Raw genomic sequence first — 21,633 nt, 5'->3', positions numbered from 1 at the left:
TTCAGGATATTTATAGTATGGATATTTAGAACAGTTATACATTTCAGATTTTGTAGAGAAGCAGAAATGGCCATTCCTCATTTGGTTAACTTCTTTGGCATAGTCACTACCCTCAGTGAATGTACATAGCCAACATCCAGTATGAACCGTTCCGTACAGTTGGAACACTTGAAGCCCGAGGGATGGCTGCTGGTTAAGGGGTGAATAAACGGAGTTTAATGAGCAAATAGAATACGTTGAAATATAAATCTGTCGCTGCTATCCATTATCCTGTTCAGGTATAATATATCATCACAAAGCCAACACACATAAACACTTCACACATACAAAGCCATCACACATCAAGCTTGGCTGAAAGCTCATGAAGAGTTCAATAGGCAGCTCATTGTAAACATGGAGTTGAAAGAACTAGAGCTACCTCAACATTCTTCAGGGTTTGCTGTAGCTGGTAGACAAAGTTCTGGACCTCTTCATTTTTCACAGCCAGTGTAGTTATAATCTTCGTTAAACACATCTGAGGAATGTTAAGTGAAGGTTAGAGCTGGAGAAGAATCCTGTAAACTCATTACAATTTTTTTTTCTCCGGTGAAAACTCATAATCCACATCTCTTAAAAGAATTGTTTACAGAAGTATGGGATTACTTTTTTATGAAGAGTCTTTAGTAATGTTTTACCCCACCCACATTGATTTTGATATAGCTAGTTATAATTCAACCATAATGTTATGATTTATCTTCTCAACACTGACATCCTTCACATGGACTTGGTCCAGTTACCTTGGTTTCATAACAAACAATGCTGCACATGGTTAGATGGTTTACTTTGCTGTTGCGACCCGTGATGGACACCAGTGTTTGCATGACCAAGCTAAATTTAAAGTTGGCAAAATGCTTTGGGGAAAAAAAAGACATTAATAATTCAAATACTGCCTAGCGAGATTGAGGTGGTAAATTTAATCCTTCATGAGCGAACAGCGTGAAGCATTCAAGAGCTTCAGGTGCTGTTTTACCATCTAAAAAAATGGCCTGTAATGATTCATGAGGGCTTGTTCCATGGAATCTGCCAAAATCTTTACTATCATTAATTGGACTTTATCTTGCACTAAATGTTATACCATTTATCCTGTGTCTGTACACTGTGGGTGATTTGATTGCAGTAATGCACAGTCTTGTTGTTGACTTGATAGCATGCAACAAAAAGCTTCACATTGTACCTCGTGACAATAAATTAAACCCAAACTAAACACAACTGAGATGACACAGAGCAGCCTATAAGGAATTTCAAGGTCGTAAGGCCCATCACATACTAATGATCCACATCATAACAAAAACAATTCCTCCATAACTGGGAGAGTTGATTAGAATGTGGAGAGAATAAGGAAAAGCGGGATTAATGTAAACAAGGGGCTGATGGTCAAGGGAGCCGATTCTCTGCAGAGATAGATAGATAGATTCTTGATTAGTACGGTTGTCAAGGGTTACGGGGAGAAGGCAGGAGAATGGGCTTAGGAGGGAGAGATAGATCAGCCATGATTGAATGGCGGACTAGACTTGATGGGCTGAATGGCTTCATTCTGCTCCTATCACTTATGACCTCTGCCGCAAAATGACTGCTCTGTAACTAAATATTACCCAAGCCTTTGAAGACTAAAGTTTGTATTATTTATTTTGAATAAAATGGTCTTCATGGAATGTCACTGGCAAGCCAGAATTGATTATCCATCCAAAACTGATCTCAAGCGTGGAAACCAGACACCTTCATGAACTGGTTGTGGATTCGGAGTAGACATTTCCACAGTTCTGCTTGTTGATTCAATGACGAAAGAGCAACTATACATTTCAAACTCAGGATAGGTGGTGAATTGAAGGAGCTTACAGACGCAGCAGCTTGCATTTGCTATCTTTTTCCCATCTCAGTGGCGACGTTCTTGGTTTTGGCAGGTCCCTTGAATCATTGCAGGTCATTTTTTAGATGGGACACACTGAAGCTCTAGCACACCTTTCACGAAGGAGTAGATGTTTACACTGGAGAATGAGGCTTTGTTGAACTTTTAATATTATTGCATCCAGCAAAGTTAAACACCCCACTCTGGTTTCAGCTGGTGGGTGGAAAGGACACTGGGAAAAACAGGAAGCAAGACTTCTAGTACGCAATCCACATGCTTTCCCGTTCTTCTGCGACACATGTTGGATGGTTAGGTTTCCGATCAGGCTTTAATGGCAGTAACTTTCAGTGATGATAATGTCAATTCATTTCAATGGTAGTAGCTAGATAAGAATCATGCAGCCTAACTTGCCCACACCGACTGACATGTCCCGTCTACTCACGCCCCACCTGCTTGTGATTGGCCCATATCCCTCTAAACCTATCCTATCCATATATCTTTTTTAATGTTTCTTAAATGTTGGGACAGTTCCAGCCTCAACTAGCTCATCTGGCAGCTCGTTCTATACACCCACCACCTTTTGTGTAAAAATGTTATCTCTCAGGTTCCTATTAAATCTCCTCCCCACCCCCCTCACTTTAAACCTTTGTTCTCTGGTTCTTGATTCCCCTAAGCTTGGCAAGAGACTGTGCATTTACCCGATCTACTCCTCTCATGGTTTTGTACACCTCTATATGTTCATCCCTCATGCTCCTGTGCTCCAACGAATAGTCCTAGCCTTCTCAACCTCTCCCTATAGCTCAGATGGTGAGCTAGTTAGTTGGTGAGGCCACTCTAAATGTGGCCTCACCAACGCTTTTTTGGAAATGATTATGAGCTCACCATTTAATACGGTAAACTTCAATATGTGGGTACAGACTAGCAAATTACCCAAGGGTCAAACGTAAAAGAATCCCATTTCTAAATACACAATGAAAGGATAGCTATTGATGAAGAAGGAAAGTTAATTCTCTGCCATTATACATCTGAGGTTACTGATCTTCATTACAAACAAACATCTTCTCTGAGTTTAGTATGCCTAGCACGAGGGGAATTTTAGCATCTTGGTTCCCATTAAATTCAATAAGAAAAAGACAACATTTAAAAGACATTCTTTCTTTATTTATTTGCTTTAAAAAACTTTTTAAAAAATTGAAGCTATGGAAGAACTCTGTAACCAATTTGTCATTTATTACTATCTGTACATATGCTTGCAATAAAAATATTAAAAAAAACAAAAAAATCCATTTGGAATGGATAGGAAAGATTTAATGTAGATGTGTAGATGCGGCATCTTGATTTGCATGGGCATATTGGGCCAAAGGGCCTGTTTCCATGTTGTACGTCTTTCTTCCTCCACCCATGCAATAAATGAAAATAAAGGAAAAATGTTGGTAAAACCCAATTTCATTCAGGGCCTATTCATTTGCTTTGCAAGTAGTCACATCCAACTCATTTAAGTATCCATTTTTTTCATCACTGATGCAAAAAATGCAGATGCTGAAAGGAATTAAGGGGTTATGGAAATGTGTGTTGGAATGAATGGAGGATCAGCCATTATCTTAAGGAATGTTGGACTAGACACAATGGGCAATGGGAACAGTTTCTTGTGCCCTTGGAATGCTTCAAAACTACTCCATGCTCTGAAGGCTTAGGTTCACCTGCATCTTTGCAGCATGTTGCCAAAACTCACTATCGAGACGGCCACCCAAGGGCTAAAATATGCCCTTATATCTGTATCATATTCTCCTTTGGTTGATGTAGAAGCAGGGGGGGGGGGGGGGGGGGGGGGGGGGGGGGGGGGGGGCAAGATTGTTGTGCTCTGCCAGTTGACATGTAATACAGTTTTTACATACCTTTGCAAAAATCACATTGAGCAACAGGGGAAAAAAATTGTCCAAACATAATGTGCAAAAACATGTGAGGAATAGACCAAGTAAATGCAGAGTCTCATGCCTAGAGTGGGGGAAATCAAGAACCAGAGGACACAAGGTTTAAGGTGAAGGGGGAAAATTTTTATAGCAATCTGAGGGGTCATTGTTTCACACAAAGGGTGGCGGGTGTATGGAACTAGCTGTCGGAGGACATAGTTGAGGCAGGGACTATGGCAATGTTTAAGAAGCAATTAGACAGGTACATAGACAGGACAGGTTCAGATGGATTAGGGTCAAACGCAGGCAAGTGGGACTAGTGTGGATGGGACATGTAGGTCGGTATGAGCAAGTTGGGCCAAAGGGCTTGTTTCCATACTGTATGATCATGACTGTAATAATTAAAGCTGAAAATAAGATGGTTTTACTGAGCTTTAAACACCTGTCTCTTCATACAGATCACGCATTTTCGCAAGACCAAACAGAGCAGGATAGAGGGGCTGAGTGGTCTCCTGCTACACTAACCTGGGTATTTAAATACCGATAACACTGCCCTTTAGTTGCTCCCACTGAGCAAAAACAAAATGATATTACTTAGAGTTCCCATGGTCCCTGTATTACATAAATTCATATGATAGGAGCAGAATTAGACCATTCGGCCCATCAAGTCTACTCCACCATTCAATCATGGCTTAAAGAGCACTCATTTAGAAAGGAGTTGAAGAGGAACTTCTTTAGTCAGAGGGTAGATAATCTGTGGAACTCATTGCCACAGAGGGCTGTGGAGGTCAGGTTTTTAAGGTAGAGATGGACAAATTCTCGATTAGAACGAGTGTCAAGGGTTATGGGGAGGCAGAAAATGGGATTAGGAGGCAGAGATCAGCCATGAATGAATGACGGGTAGACTCGATGAGCCAAATGGCCTAATTCTATTACTATAACTTGTAAATGGGGTCTATCTCTCCCTGCAAACCCTCCTAATTTGAGATATTATAAACCACAGAAAATCTGGGTTAAAATCATTAACTACTATTTATTTCAAATCATCATTTCATTAGAAGAGTCAGTTTATCACAAGATCATGTGATAGGAGCAGAACTAGGCTATTTGGCCCATCAAGTCTACCCCACCATTCAATCATGGCTGATCTAGCTCTCTCTTCCAAGCCCAATTTAATTGTAGATTTTGAAGAAGGATTACACCAATTTGGTATTATTCCATTGTGATATTACTGCTCTGTATGCTACCACTAAGCATTATCTGCTCTGACCTTTTGTTACAGACAACTTCTGTCTCCCTTGTTCTCTGCCTGATATTCAGGCCCAATTCTCCCCTTGGTGAGTGGGAAGCCTGGAAATGACATTGGAAAACACACCTTTAAATCCTAGAGCTCTTACTTGTTTTTTCGGGGGGGGGGGCTGTAGCAAAAGCCTGCAGTTCAGGCCTTTCAGGCAATGATACCAAGTGCCTTTGTTGCCTCAATTTACATCTAGGGATGGAGCAAGCCCAATTATCCCCTTATTTACATACAACATAAGTGGTGTACTGTTAGCCTACACATCCAAGGCAGCCTACAGAATTCCAGGAAGGGCAGAATTCAAGCTCATTTAGATCAGTCCACAACAGAAATATTCAATAAATTAAAAAAATCCCAGCATAATGTCAGAAACAATGATGATAAACCCAAGCAATGTTTCAGTAATTCGGATGCCTCTCAGCCATTTTGGTCATGAAATTGTGATTAGGTTGCAAATATAATCATATTTATAAACTGGACCGACAGCAAGGAGCCGCCGGTGCAGTGCTCAAGTGTTCAGTTCTGGGGGGGGGGCACGGGAACTGGGCCAGAAGAAATGCTGACACTCATTTCAAACGCAGACCTCAACAATCACAAGATGCAACTTGTTACTTAACTGCACCAAGTATAAAAAAAACACATCAATGCAAGGTATTTAAACATACAACGTATAAACAACTGGCTTATAATAAACCACAAATAAAATATCAATGCACCAAACAGTTGTGCAAATGTATCCACGTTTAGAACAGTCTGTAGCCGACCTATTAAAGCAATGTTTTATAATCTCCTCTCCCATTTTGGAACCCTGGTCTACACATTAAAATAACCCCAGTTCCTATCGATATCTAGAATTAGTTTTTACATTTGCCTTCTCTCGTTAAGCCACAGAAATAAAGGTCACGGAGTGTTTTTGAAATATATTTCGTGCTGCAGCATTAAAATAGGTACAGCCTTGGATCAGGTCAATTGCATTCCCTTCAACCCAACCCCAGCCCCAACTCTGCAGCTTAAAGCCATCCCCTTGCAGGTGCAACATTGTTCCTTTCTAAATGTTACCTTGTTGTGATCTGCCATTGCGAAACCTCCACTGGGATTCCTTCTCCGCTTCTTTAAGGTAGCACTGATTGCAAGAACATTGCTCTTGCTTATTTCTCCAAACCTCGCCTTTTAATAGAGCGAACAAAGCACCGGGACTGACTGGTAAAGAGAGGGAGAGGGAGGGGGCCTTAAACTACATAGCTCCACTCCGGCTCTGCGCAACAGCAGCACGTCTGAAAGCGGATTGTGGGATTTGTAGGAGCTTTGTGGGATTTTAGCTGTGGCCACGGAGCCGCAAACGTCTCCAGGGCTGCAGCTGCACATGGGGATTGGGATTCTTTTTTAAACACAACAAACACTCTCTCAGTTCACCTCTCAAAGAGGCAAAATGTTTTTTTTTTTAAAGAGACACACTGATGTCAGTGCCTGTGCTGTAGTTCACGGTGCAGAGGAAGGCGGCCTCCACTCAATGGGACTTAGCTCCATACCCATTCCACATCCATCCCTGCCGTCCTCCCGTAACCCCTGCCTGACGCTAGTCTCGTCACCTTCACCCCCTCTTCCCTCTCTCTCTGTTTCTCTTCCTTCCTCTCTCTCTCCCCTTTCTCTCTCCCTCTTTTCTCCCCGTCTTTCTTCCCCCCTTCCCTTTCTTTCTTCCCTCCCTCTCCCCTTCTTTCTCTCTCCCTCTTTTCTCCATCTCTTCCCTTCTTTCTTCCCTCCTTCCCTTCCTTTCGTCCATCCCTTTCTCCCCCTCTTTCCTTCCCTCTCTCCTCTCCCTTACTCTCTTCCTTATCTCCCCCACTTCCCTCCCCTTGCCTAGTCCCACTCCCTCCTATCTCTCGCTCTCATTCCCCCCTTTCTCTTTATCCCTCTCCCTGTCTGGCCCTACTCCCACCTACATTCCCTCTTTCCTCTCCTACCCTCGCCCCACCTATCCTACTCCTCCTGCCTGTCTCTAGTGGCCACCCCCTCTCTCACTCCCTCCTCCCCCGGCTATCCCACCTCCCTCATTCCCATTCTCTCACGCTCCTCCCTGATAGCTCCTCTACTACAGTAGGCAGAGCAGATATGGGTCTGATAAGGCACACATGGGAGGAATACATGGCCAAATTGCATCTATTTCAATGCACAGTCTGACTGGTTAAGCGGATGAACTAAGAGAGTGGTTCAATACCTGTAAATATGATATTGATGCTATCAGAACAATAGCTTTGGTTTAGATTTGTTTAGAGATACAATGCTGAAACAGGCCCATTTGGACCAACGGTCGCCTGTACACTAGAACTATCTAGGGACATTTTACCATTTTTACTGGTCAATTAACCTACAAACCTACACGTATTTGGAGTGTGGGAGGAAACCGGAGCACCTGGGGAAAATCCAAATGGTTACAGGGAGAATATTCAAACTCCGTACAGACAGCAACGATAGTCAGGATCGAACCCGGGTCTCTAGCGCTGTAAAGCAGCAACGCTAACACTGCACCACTGTGTACCAAAAGGACAGAAGTGGTAACTTTACATTTCAAAACATAGTATGTTCAGGTGCTGGAGATGCAAAAGTGGGTAGTTGGGGATACTATTATAAATCATACATTCTATAAACTGGCCCTTCAGCCCACCATGGCAATGCTGACCATCGAGTACCTATCTCTGCTGATCCTGTTGATCGAGTGGATGTTTCCGCTAGTGGGAGTATCTTGGACCAGATGGCACAGCCTCAGAATAAAAGGACCTACCTTTAGAAAGGAGATGAGGGGGAATTTCTTTCGCCAGAGGGTGGTAAATCTGTAGAATTCATTGCCATAGACTGTGGAGACCAAGTCTTTGTGTATATTTAAAGTGGAGACTGGCAGGTTCTTGATTAATGTTGTCAAAGGTTACGGGAAGAAAACAGGAGAATGGGTTTGAAAGAGAAAGATAGATCAGCCATGATTGAATAGTGGGTATTTTTAGTTAATTGGTCTATGTCAATTCTTTTCGGTGTGCAGGGAGTGGATGAGAAAGTGAGATAACATAGAACTAGTGTGAACAGGTGATCGATGGTCAGCGTAGACTCGGTGGGCTGAAGAACCTATTTTCATGCTGTATCTCTAAACGACACTAAACTGAACCTCAATTAAATCCCCCCTCAGATTCCTCTGTTCTAATGGAAATTAGTCCAGCCAACCCAGTCTCTCCTCACAACTGAAACATCAATGGAAAATCCTGGTGAATCCCTTCTGCATTTCTCTCCAGGACAACAAAGTCCCACCTATAATGTGGCCACCAGAACTACACAATATTCCAGCTGTGCCCAAACCAATGTTTTATACAAATGTAGATAGACACAAAAATCTGGAGTCACTCAGCAACTCTGGAGAAAATAAATAGATGACGTTTCTGGTTGAGACCCTTTTTCAGAAGATAATAGAAACATAGAAACATAGAAACATAGAAAATAGGTGCAGAGTAGGCCATTCGGCCCTTCGAGCCTGCACCACCATTCGATATGATCATTGCTGATCGTCCAACTCAGTATCCCATCCCTGCCTCTCCATACCCCCTGATCCCTTTAGCCACAAGGGCCACATCTAACTCCCTCTTAAATATAGCAAATGAACTGGCCTCAACTACCTTCTGTGGCAGAGAATTCCACAGATTCACCACTCTCTGTGTAAAAAATGATTTTCTCATCTCGGTCCATCATAATGATGTACCAAGATGTTCTTGCTTTAATTGTCTATGTCCTGGCTAATAGAGCCAGTAGTCTGAATGTTCTTCTTTATCACCCTATCAGCCCGTGCAAACACAGGCGGAGATCTTTCGACTAATACACCAAAGTCCCTATACAGAATGTCTCAGTACTTGCTAAGACCCTATCATTCACGGTAAATGTTTTTCTCTCATTTGACCTCCAAAATGAATCACTTCACACTGATCAGGATTCAATTTCATCTGTCATTGCTCTGCTGAAACTACTAGCTGATCAATATCATTCTGTAACCTAAGACTATCTTCTTCATTATCAGCAATACCGCCAATGTTCATGTCATCTGCAAACTTATTAATCAGCTCTCCTTTCCACCCTTTCTTTCTCCCATTCTACTTCCCCTCTTCCACTTTCATTATTTTCCTCCTCACGTTATCTCCCATTCCTTTCCCTACTGTCCCTTCATTCCATGGACCCCTCTTCCACTCCATCCTTGCCCCATGCCTGTTCTTTCCCCTTGTGGTCTCCTCTCTTCCTTTCCTCTGTCCTCTTCCTTCTCTCCCAGCTTGCTCTGTTCTCTATTTTTCTCCCCCGCCCAATCTATCTTCCCTCGTCCTTTTCCCTCTCCCCTCGATAACGTTCTTCCACTACTCCCACCCCCTTCTCTTCCTAAACCCCCTCTCCTTTCTCTTTCCTACCTCTCTATTCTCCTTCTCATCCCTCCTCACCGTCACTTCCCATTCTTCATCTTTCTGCCCTCATGCCCTTTTCAGTTCCACTCCCCTTGCTCCCCCCGGCTTCCAACTAGCAGTAGAAAAGGTCTTCATTCAGAGAAAATCTCTAAATTAAATCACAAGTTATTTACAGTTTCCCATTATGTAAATGTGCATCAGCACAGAAACAAGCCCTTCAGCCCACAATATCTATGCTGACCATGATGAGAAGATACCATAATCTCATTTTCCCATTCATATCCCACTGTTTCTGACTGGGTACAGACTACTATTTGCAAGCTTGTGCTTCAAACTTGAGAGAGTGTGACTCTCTGGGTAATCTTCCACCTTCCACCCTCCATAAACTTGAGTTAATCCAAAGCTGTGGTCAGTATCTTAATTTACACCAAGTTCTCCTCATCTCCGACTTCTGATTACACCACCAACAATTTCTTGATTTTAGCTTTCATCCTTGTTTTCTCTAGGCTTGCTCACCTACCTCTGCTCTGTCCCTACCTCTAGCTCTACATATCCCTGTTCTACATTGTTTTACCTTATTTGTAGGAAGGAACTGCAGATGCTGGTTTAAACCGTGGATAGACATAAAGAAAATGGAGTAACTCAGCGGGATAGGCAGCGTCTCAGTCGAGACCCTTCTTCAGATTTTATTCACTCCACCACTGGCAGAGATACTCTGAGTTCTTGAGGCTCTATGTCCACAACAGCAAGTTGATGGTTTTTCATTACCACACGATACAAGATACAATTTAATTGTCATTTGGACCCCTTGAGGTCCAAACGAAATGCCGTTTCTGCAGCCATACATTACATTACAAACAAATAGACCCAAGACACAACATAATTTACATAAACATCCATCATATCGCTGTGATGGAAGGCCAAAAAAACTTATCTCTCCACTGCACTCTCCCCCCCCCCCCCCCGATGTCAGAGTCAAAGTCAAAGCCCCCGGCTGGCGATGGCAATTGTCCCGCGGCCATTAAAGCCACGCCGGGTGGTGCGAGGTCGCACACCGGGTCTTGGTGTTGGAGCCCCCGGCGTGCGCTCGCAGAGTCCCGCGGCCATTCCAAGCCGCGCAGGGCGGTGATGTCAGGCCCCGCTCCAGGAGCTCTTCGACCCCGCAACTCGGGCGGGAGAAGTCGCCGTTGCGAGAGCCCTGAAAAGCGGTCTCCCTCCAGGGACCCGCGGGCTCCCGGTGCCGCCGTCCACCAGACCTGCAGTTGCAGCCTCCGATTCTCCGGAGGTCGGGCCGCAGCAGCAGCAGCAGCAGCGCTCCTCCACCGCTCCACCCGCTCCGGACTCGGCCAGCCCAGCGACGGTGACGGTGAGTCGTCGGCACCAGAGTCCCCGGTCTCTTCCTGTTGGAGGCCGCTCCTCGTTGCAGCCCCAACGATAACGGAGACCCTACAAGAAAGGGTCGGGTCTTCCGTGCAAGGAGAGATTTAAAAGTTTCCCCCCCCTCCCTCCCACCCCACCCCCCCCCCCCCCCACACACACACCCCAACATAAAATAACAAAAACTACATAGAAACATAGACAGAAAATAATAAAAACGCGGACGGGCTGCAGAGGCCGCTTTTCCGCCTACCGAACTAGGGTGGGGGGGGGGGGGGGGGGGGGATGTGATTCATTACAGGGTAGGGGGGGGGGGGGTGGGGGGGGGGGGGGGAGGAGAGGAGGGGATCAATGTTATTGAATAAAAACAAAATGCATGTGGTCAGCTTACTGGGAAATAATATTCACGATAAATATGAAAGGCTGATGCTGGTTTACACCGAAGATAGACACAAAACGCTGGAGTAACTCAGCGGGACTGGCAGCCCTCAGAGGGAATGGGTGACGTTTCAGGTGAAGACCCTTCTTCAGACAGCAGACTTGGACTCCAGTCTGAAAAGGGTCTCAACCTGAAATGTCACCCATCCCTTCTCTCCAGAGTTACTCCAGCATTTTATGTCTAAATATATATAATGTGGTGCATATTGGTTGGGACAATCAGGAGCTTCCCTTATACTGATATTGAGAAGATTCAGAAAAAAAATCTTTGGATTCCAATAGCATATCATGGGGGCCAGTAACAAGAAACTGCAGACCCAATGTCTTGACCTGAAATGTCACCCATTCTTTCTCTCCAGTGATGCTTCCTGTCCCGCTGAATTGCTCCAGCATTTTGTATCTACCTTCGATTTTAATCAGCATCTGCAGTTCTTTCCTACACATTGTTGGCTGGTGTGGGCAAGTTGGGCCAAAGGGCCTGTTTCCACACTGTATCACTCTATGACTCTCTGACTCTGTATACACAAACTGAACTTTATTTTTCTCGTTTATTATATTGTTTACAGTGTACTATGTTTACATATTCTGTTGTGCTGCTGCAAGTAAGAATGTTATTGTTCGATCTGGGACATGAGACAATAAAGGGCCTGTCCCACGATGCGAGTTCACCCAAGACCTCTCCCAAGTTTAAAAAAAAAATCAAACTCGTGGTAAGTACGTAGAATGTACGTAGCAGGTACGTCGGAGCTCGTGAACGTCTCGTAGCGGCTCCTAACGCTAATGGCAGGTATTCGGGAAACGCGGTAAGTTCGTGAAACTCGTGAAGTTTTTTCAACAGTGTGAAACATTTCCAAGAATAACAAGAATTTGATATTTTTTTTAAACTCAAGAGAGCTCTTGGGTGAACTTGCATGTGGGACAGGCCCTTAAAACACTTGGCTCTTGACTCTTAGTGGTGTGTCTCAGCAGAGACCCCTGGTGGCGTATATCAGCAAGCACACATTCAGTTGCTGAGGCTGGTCACCGTTCTTGAATATCTCCCAACTTTTGCTAGTTGCCCTGAAATGACCCATTGCGATGCTAATCATTGGCATGATGGTTTTGATTTATTTTTTTGATGGTCACTCAGAATGTTTTTCCATGGAAAATTAAGACCAGATATATTATTGTGCTTCAGCAGGATGTGAGCTGGATAAAGTTCCAGAGAAAGTTCTAGAGAAAAAGTTGTAGAGAAGTTCTAGAAAATGTTAGGAGGGTGCCAGAGAGAGGAGGGGGAAATAAATGATAAGTAAAGATAATGGGAAGACAGGAATGTGTGTGAGGGAAAAGTGAAGAGGGAAAGGGACAGAAGAGAAAGTGGAAGTTAATTGAAAGTAAGACATACAAAATAGCCATTAATCTCCAAGATTTGGAAACTTTTTAAGATCCAACAGTAAAAGACTAAAAGTTGAAACATATAAGATTATTAATGCCCCTGACCCACTTAGGAAACCTGAATGGAAACCCCTGGAGACTTTGCGCCTCACCCAAGGTTTCCATGCGGTTCCCGGAGGTTTATGTCAGTCTCCGTACCTGCTTCCACTACCTGCAACCTCCGGCAACCACCTGCAACCTTTGGGAACCGCACGGAAACCTTGGATGGGGCGCAAAGTCTCCAGAGGTTTCCATTCAGGTTTCCTAAGTGGGACAGGGGCATTAGGATTTGGACATGCCAGAGGCAGAAAACATGTTCCCGATGTTGGGGAAGTCCAAAACCAGGGGCCACAGTTTAAGAATAAGGGGCAAGCCATTTAGAATGGAGACAAGGAAACACTTTTTCACACAGAGAGTTATGAGTCGGTGGAATTCTCTGCCTTGCAGGGTGGTGCTTTGGATAGTTTCAAGAGAGAGCTAGATAGGGCTCTTAAAGATAGCAGAGTCAGGGGATATGGGGAGAAAGCAGGACCGGGGTACTGATTGGGGATGATCAGCCATGATTACATTGAATGGCGGTGCTGGCTCGAAGGGCCAAACGGCCTACTCCTGCACCTATGGTCTATTGTCTATTGTCTAAAAGTTCACAAGAAGGGAGAAAATAAATTTTGAGAAAAAAACTTGCATGCATTATTGAAACAAATAGTCATAGTTTCCATGGATATATAAATAGCTAAAAGGCAGATTAGGTAATGATTGGGGCTCTGTGGAACAAGGCTGGTGAATTAATAACAGGATATAAAAAATGGTAAATATGTTAAATCAATTCTTTGCTTGTCTTCATTGTGGAAGACATGACAAATATTCCTTAACAGCAGATGTTGGTTTAAAGGAACTGCAGATTCTGGTTACACTGAAGACGTAAGCACCTTTTCATCAAAATGTTGGGACAACTGAGCAGGTCAGGCAGCATCTCTGGAGAGAAGGAATAAGGTCATAAGATGTGCTAGGAACAGAATTAGGCCATTCGGCCCATCAACTCTACTACGCCATTCAATCATGGCTGATTTATCTCTCCCTCCTAACCCCATTCTCCTACCTTCTCCCCGTAACCCCTGACACTCATGCTACTTAAGAATCTATCGATCTCTGCTTTAAAAATATCCGTTGACTTGGCCTCCACAGCCTCCTGTGGCAAAGAATTTCACCGATTCACCACTCTGAATAGGTGAATTTTTGGGTCACCTTTAACAACAGATGGGTTAGTTTCAATTATCAAGGAGGAAAGGAATAATTGGGAGTAAAAATCCCAATTACTAGAGATATTGTAATAGAGAGACTCACAGAGATAAAGGCAGACAAATGGCTGGGACCTAAGATAGACACAAAGTGCTGGAGTAATTCAACGGGTCAGGCAGCATCTCCAGAGAAAAAAAGAAGGGTGATGCTTTGGGTCGGAACCCTTCTTCTAACTCAGACCGTTCTTCAGGCTGGGACATGATGGACTCACCTGAGGTTTTTAAGGAAACTGTCTATAGATACAGTGGACACGTTGGTTGAAAAAATTAAATGCTCGTTAAATTCCAGGAGATTTCCAGAAAATTGGGAAGCAGCCAATGTGACTTCCCTCTTCATAAAGGGAGCGAGACAGAAAGGGGTGAACTAAAGGCCAGTTTGTTTAGTGACTATTGTTCGCAAGATCCTAGAACAAATAATCAAAGTGAAAATAACTAATCATTTGGGAAAGCTGAACATAATCAAAACCTAGTCGTCAATTGCCTTAAAAAAACTGCACCATGTGAATTATTGGGGGTGTGTGAGATTCTTTAGCTTTCTATTTTTATTGTGATTTACTCCAATGATCCACCCCTCTATATGCCAAAAGGCAATTGACAAGGTGCCACATAATAAGCTGGTGTTGAAATGTTAAGATATTGGAGGATGCGTGTTAGCAGAGATTGAAAACTAGCTCTCACATAGAAAACAGAGTTAGAATAAATGGGTTATTTTCAGGCTGGACCTATGTAACAAGCGGAGCTCCCAAGTATTAGTGAAGATAGACACAAAATGCTGGAGTAACTCAATGGGGCAGGCTTTATCTCCGAGTAGAAGGAATTGGTGACATTTCGGGTCGAGTGCGAAGAAGGGTTGCAACCTGAAACATCACTCATCCCTTCTATCCAGAGATGCTGCCTGTCCCGCTGAGTTAATCTAGCATTTCTCGGTGCAAACCAGTATCTGCAGTTCCTTTCTACACATCCCAGATATTCGTTCTTGGTCCTTAACTATTTACTGTGTATAAAGAGGAAGGAGCCAGCAGAGGGAAGTGTGAGACTTCCAGAGAATAAGGCTAGTGAACTAATTATAGGTTATAAAGAAATGGCAGGGGGGAATGAAATGTAAGGTTGCCAATGGAATATAAATAGGTTGAAGGGCATGTTGCTGTAAACACTCAGCAGGTCAGGCAACATCTGTGAAAAAGGATACTGTCCTCCTAATTAAACCTTATTGATTGCATGCCTTGTTGTCACCTTCCCCTCAGCTAACAATGTACCATTCTACATTTCCTTGATCATCGTCCCCTTTCATCTGCGTTTTCATACCTTACCCTTCCATATCTCTACGTCTTCCTCTTCCCTGACTCTCAGCGTGAAGAAGGGTCTCGACCCGAAATGTCGCCCATTCCTTCTCTCCAGAGATGCTGCCTGTCCCGCTGAGTTACTCCAGTATTTTGTGTCTATTTAAAGGGAAAGCGAGTTAGCGTTTCAGGTTGGAGACCCCTTCATGAGAGCCATGAAGGAGTAAAATTAAATACATTTTCAGTTGGAGGGAATGTTTGGGATGGGCAGGCGGAACAAAGGGTTTTCTGAGAACAAATGTGGTAATTAGATGCTTCTTTGAATGAGTGCGAAGAAGTGTCTCAACACTAAACATCATCTAGCCATGCTCTCCAGAGATGCTGCCAGACCTTCTGAGTTTCTCCAGTACCTTGTGACCTTTTTTTGTAAACCAGTGTATGCAGTTCCTTGTATCCACAGACGCTTCTTTGTCCGTGTTATGTGCTGCTAAAAGGTCCTGCCCAGCAGGCTAGGCTAAAATACTGGAGAGAGAAAAACTTAGCCAAAACCACAGTCTGTAGAGGCCTGAAACATCACCTATCCACGTTCTCCAGAGATGCTGCCTGACCCACTGAGTTAAGGGCATGTCCCACTTGGGTGTCATTTGCGCGTCACGCACGCGTCGTGCGTCATGATGTCGTAAATGATGTCGCGTTGTGCGTCATGACGCATAAATGACACGCAAATAACACCCAAGTGGGACAGGCCCTTAACTCCAGTCTTGTACTCTTGTCTTTTTTCTAACCAAATCCACAGGTGACCAGTCGTGATGTAGACAGAAAGAAATGAGTCCCCAAAAGTTAGAGAAACCTATTACTGAGTCTGGATGGCTACAGAAGATGAGGTTGGTATTCAAGCTTGTTTACCCATTGCTCTCCCCTTTTCTACATCTGAAAAATAACCTATTTTCTTTTTACATCAGCTTTGATGAAGGGTCCCAGACCAGAAACATGAACTCCGTTTCTCCTTCCACAGATGTGGATTGACCTGCTGAATGTTTCCAGCATGTTTATTTCATAAGATCCCTGTTATGATCACTCATGAGATTTTAATAGTTTAGTGGTTGATCAATTTGGATAAGTCTCAATAAAAATAGAACTCAAAAGAATTTTATACGGCCACGGTAATTCATATAGTGCAGTCTACTGACTGATGTTTGTCAGAGCAGTGATGGAAAAAATTAGAAATTGTTTTGAGCAGAATGTAAACCTATGAGCTAGTTGTCTTCTGTAACTAGTGCTCTGGCAGACCGTCTGAGCTTGTTATTTTAATCTTTAATATATTTCATTATAATTCTAGGCTTGTGAATCTGTGGAATTGTCTGTGGAATTGAAACAGCACTCCCCCCGCTTGCCCTGTCCCACACCTGCATAACTGACTGGTGAAGGAAGTGATGTGTGTGTGTGTTCCACTCTGACAGTCACCATTCCAGTCGCCGTTTTTTCAGCGACCTGCTACGACTTGACAATCGCTGGCAGTCGCCTGAAAAATCGTCCAAGTGGTTCAGGCCCATTACAGCGCTTGCAGCGCTGGAGATCCGGGTTCGATCCTGACCACGGGTGCTGACTGTACGGAGTTTGTACATTCTTCCTGTGACCGAGTGGGTTTTCTCCGAGATCTTTGGTTTCATCCCACACTCCAAAGACGTACAGGTTTGTAGGTTAATTGGGTTAGTGTATGTGTAAATTGTCCCTAGTGTGTGTAGGATAGTGTTAATGTACAGGGGTCACTGGTCAACGTGGACTCGTTGGACCGAAGGGCCTGTTTCTGCGCTGTATCTTTAAACTAAACTAAATTTTTAAACTAGATATTATTTTAATTTTGCATCAAGCTCAGCATGGACACGTGGGCCAAGGGGCTGCTTCTGTGCTGAAATATTCCATGTTCTATTTTCTGACTTGGTGTTCTAGTTGTTGTTTGTGGTCAAAAATGTTTAATCTTTATTTCAATTCACAGGTGCTGGTGGTTTTCTATTTAATTGGTGAGAGGTTAAGGTTTATAGAGGGGGGGGGGGGGGGGGGGGGTGGGGGGGGGGGGGGGGGGTGGGGGTGGGTGGGGGGGGGGGGGGTATTTTTTATTTAGTGAGAAAGGGGAAAAGGGGAAGAAGGGAAGGAGGGGGGGGGGGGGGGGGGGGAACGCACACACAAATACAAATTTACCCCGTCCCCCAATTGTCAATAAAACTGCTGAGTTCATGCTCATTATCTTATATGAAAAGCAGAAAGCTTACAGAATGTTTTCGACATTGTGTGGGAGCAGGCCCTTCAGCCCACTGAGTCCGCACTGGAATGTGGGAGGTAAACGGAGTACCCAGAGAAAACCCACGCAGTCACAGGGAGAACATGCAAACTGTGTACTGACAACACCCCTAGTCGGGATAGAAACCTGGATCTCTGGTGCTGTAAGGCAGCAACTGTACAGCTGCGGCACAGTGCCACCCAAATGATTGCATACTCTCCTGGATATTAGTCTTTTTACAGTTAACCCAAGTTCAGCTTAGACCACCCTTCATCCTGCAATCATAGCAGTGACAAGGTAGTTAGATCATGGAAGCAGATTCATCAGAATATATGTGGGAAATGTCATCTATCACTATTCCCTAGAGATGCTGCCTGACCTACTGAGTTACTCCAGCACTTTGTGTCTTTTTTTGTAAACCAGCACCTGCTGTTCCTTGTATCTGAATAACCAGGTAATGTAATTTTTTTTGCACTAAATGTTGCCATAATTTGCAACTATCTCTCTCTAAAAATAAATAAATTTAATTAATCACAATTGATGTCTTTGTTAGGTTGGGGCATTGAAGGGATGTGGAATTAAGATGGGTGGATTTTCTTTTAGATATATTGCGAGGAAACAGGGCCCTCGGTCCACTGAGTCCTTGCCGACCAGCGGCCACTCCGTACACTAGCATTAGCCTACACAAGAGGAAACATTTACAACAGCCAATTAACCGACAAAACTGTACCTCGTTGGAGTGTTGGAGGAAACCGAAGCACCTGGAGAAAACCCATGCAGGTCACAGGGAAAACGTACAAACTCCACACAGACAGCATCCGGAGTAAGGATCGAACCCGGGTCTCAGGCTCTGTAAGGTAGCAGCTCTACTGTTATGCCATTGTGCCACCATTGTGGATGGAGTTAACAAACAGATCAGCCACAATCTAGAAGAAAGGTAGATGTAAAACTATTGGAGTTTCAAGGAATAAGAAGTGATCGATTTCTGGGAAGATTTGACAGTCTAAGGTTACAGTCGTGGTTGGGGCTCCAAGAATCCAGAGCTCGGGATCTTAATCTTTGGATTGGGCATTCGGGTGAGGAGAACCCATTACTGTGTTGTAAATCTTTAGAATTCTCCAGTGCAATTCCTTGCAGCTGCAGATACTCATTCACTGAACGCTTTCAGAACTGGGACAGAAGAAACTTTGGATACAAAGAGAACAAGAGAAAGGAGATTTAGGATTAGCCATGATCTTATTTAACAGAAGATCAGGCTTGAATAGCGAACAGCTTTTTTTTCCACTTCTGTTCTCAATCAGTGTGGCCGCTCATTCGGTTGCTATTGTGCAGTGGAACGCAGAAGATTGAACATATGCAATGCAGTATAAAGTGTGTGCTTGCAAAAATATAAAACACCATCGAAACCACCAGATGGCAATTTACTTTCAGTGTGTGAATATTGCCAGATATCTCAGCAGAACTTTGTGGCAGGAAAAAGGAAACTCTGATACATCAGACGTATCAAAAAAGGGTCATTTCTTACATAGGGTGATGTTATCTGACTGAGTACTATACAGTAAACTCAAGCACTGATAAGAAAACAACTTTTCAATTTATTTCTGGAGAGGGTGTCAAGCAGAAGGTAATCTAACTTGATGGATTTCTTCAGAAGGATGTTCACATTGCATATCTTGCTGTCAGCAGGTAAGATCCTAAGTACATTTAAATTAACAACCAATTTATATAGAGTAGGTCGACAATATAAATCAAGATAACTTTTCATATCCGACTGCATTTAGATTAATTGCTCCAACTGACTAGATTATTGTGCAAACATAAACGGGCAAAGAGTTTTTGTGGCAAAGAATCACAGTATCGTGAATACAATGCAATATGAATAAATAATGTGAAACTCCATTCAGTTTAAAAGTGATTTATTGTAATAGTTCTTTCTACTAACCGTGTATTCCAGACGGCACACTGTTCATTTGTTAAGTAAGCCCTGGCTCTCACAATGACCATAGGCAGGTTTACAAAACTGCAATTTTTAACACACATTAAGGGGCAGTTTCAGATCTGATTTTGAGGTGCCTGGCAGAATTTTTTTTTTGGTGTGTAATAAATGATATTTATTTAAGTTATTTCTGAATATCTTTAAGAAGGAGGATTTTGGACTTCTAAGGGATATAGAAAGAGAGAGGAATGCTGCATTGAGATAAAGGATCAGCTATTCCTGCTATAAATGACAGAACAGGCTGCATATCCTCTCAGCACTTCTCAAAACCAAGGATTGTCACATACTTTACGTACCCTCATTTAATGCCCAAACAAACTAATGCAAATTATCTTTCTTTGGAGACATTTTGCATCGAAACTGATGATGAGATGGTCAAATGCGCTTATTAAGATTCAGATAACAGAATGCGACCAAAACCAAGCTGTGCTTAAACAGAGAAAAGATAGGCACAAAATGCTGGAGTAACTCAGCGGGACAGGCAGCATCCCTGGAGAGAAGAAATGGGTGTCGTTTTGGGTCGAGACCCTTCTTCAGAATGAGAGTCAGAGAGGGAGACTAGAGATATGGAAGGGTAAGGTGTGATCAAAGCAGGCGATGATAAGGAAATGTAAAATGGTTCATTGTCAGCAGAGGGTTGTGCCACTGGGCCTCTTTATGTTAAATATAACTAACTATATTAAATATGTTATATTAAAATGAGTACATGTTGTATATTAAAAACATATTATACCTTGGAAGAACATTAAAAAAAAAAGCTTTATGTAGTCGTGCTTTCCCTGGTTCCCACGCATTCAGACTTCCACTTGTTCCATCTTCCTGTGTTTTTTTAAATGTTCTTCCAAGGTATAATATTTGTTTTTAATATACACCATGTACTTGTTTTAATACAACATATTTAATATATTAAGTTATATTTAATATAGGGAGGCACAGTGGAACAACACCAGAGCTGCAACCTCACAACTCCAGAGACCTAGTTTCGATCCTGAATACGGATGCTGTCTGTACGGAGTTTGCACGTTCTCCCTACGACCTCGTGAATTTTCTCCAGGTGCTCTGGGTTTCCTCTCACTTTCCAAAGACATGCAGGTTTGCAGGATAATTGGTTTGTGCAAATTGCCCCTAGTGTGTAGGATGAGAAAGTGAACTAATGTACAGGGATCAATGGGCAGCATGAACTCAGTGGGCCGAAGGGCCAGTTTCCATGCTGTATCTCTAAACCAAACTAAGCACCATTCCCTTTTTATATGCAGCCATGACCCATTCACTGCAAATGGATTATTCTCCTCTAAGCTGAGAGATTGGGTCTAACTCTTCACTCAATTGAGTATTGGGATGAGTGACATACAAGGGTGTCAGAGTGGGAAGACCATAGTTGAGTGTGAGATGAAGAGGAGATAGGAACAGTTGATGAGGAGGTGAATATCATGTCCATAAAGTGTCTTGAATGGTCAGTGGGATGGTGAGTCAGTCATGGCATTTGGTTCCATGACGTTTTATAACTTTAGTCCCGGCCTATTTGGAGCTCCAAAATAGCATTTCTCACCTGCTGTAAATATCAAACTTTTACTAATGGGAGCAAAAAACACTGTAACATTGAATAACCCTTCATTCTGGTAACACGGGCAAAAATTGCAAATTGGAGGTCAGTTATCCCGATCGGCAGTCAAAAGAATACTGCAATGTATTATTGATGAAGCATATGGTAACAAATCAGTTAGAACATACTAACACAAAGGAGAAATTATGTTGGACAAATGTAACCGTTTTGTTATGATGTAAGATAATGGGGAACTGGGTGATATATTGGGAGGTTCCATGCTTGGAGATAAGTTGCAAGTGAGTAGGAATGTGAGAAGAATAGAATGGGATTAGTGTAGAATTAGAGTGGTGAGTGCTTAATGGTTGGTATGGCCACAAAGGGGCAAAGGGCCCGTTTCCATGCTGAATGCCTTTCTGACTCTTTATTTCTGACGTAATTTATATTAAAGATTCACATTGAATGGGTCGGGTGATAAAAAGCTGTGTGGGAAT

The 21,633-nt window shown here is 43.2% G+C and overlaps 2 protein-coding genes across 2 annotated transcripts in view; one reads left to right on the top strand and one right to left on the bottom strand.

The window, feature by feature from the left end:
* fsd1 (fibronectin type III and SPRY domain containing 1) overlaps positions 1–6,365 on the bottom strand; it is a 31,452-nt gene extending 25,087 nt beyond the window's left edge. Inside the window, exons 1-2 of the mRNA XM_055658831.1 lie at positions 6,152–6,365; positions 419–514 (exon numbers count right to left, since the gene is read on the bottom strand). Coding sequence (XP_055514806.1) covers positions 419–514; positions 6,152–6,169 — 114 coding nt within the window. The 5' untranslated portion in view covers positions 6,170–6,365. The remainder of the gene's footprint in view (positions 1–418; positions 515–6,151) is intronic.
* An 11,440-nt stretch (positions 6,366–17,805) lies between these two features.
* The window catches only part of LOC129711285 (programmed cell death protein 1), a 33,676-nt gene continuing 29,848 nt past the window's right edge, over positions 17,806–21,633 (top strand). The window contains exon 1 of the mRNA XM_055658830.1: positions 17,806–19,286. Coding sequence (XP_055514805.1) covers positions 19,238–19,286 — 49 coding nt within the window. The 5' untranslated portion in view covers positions 17,806–19,237. The remainder of the gene's footprint in view (positions 19,287–21,633) is intronic.

The sequence above is a fragment of the Leucoraja erinacea genome, chromosome 29, assembly GCF_028641065.1.
Source record: "Leucoraja erinacea ecotype New England chromosome 29, Leri_hhj_1, whole genome shotgun sequence".
NCBI classification, from domain to species: Eukaryota; Metazoa; Chordata; class Chondrichthyes; order Rajiformes; family Rajidae; genus Leucoraja; species Leucoraja erinaceus.
The sequence above is the reverse complement of the archived record's forward strand: the minus strand, read 5'-3'. Positions and strand labels throughout refer to the sequence as shown.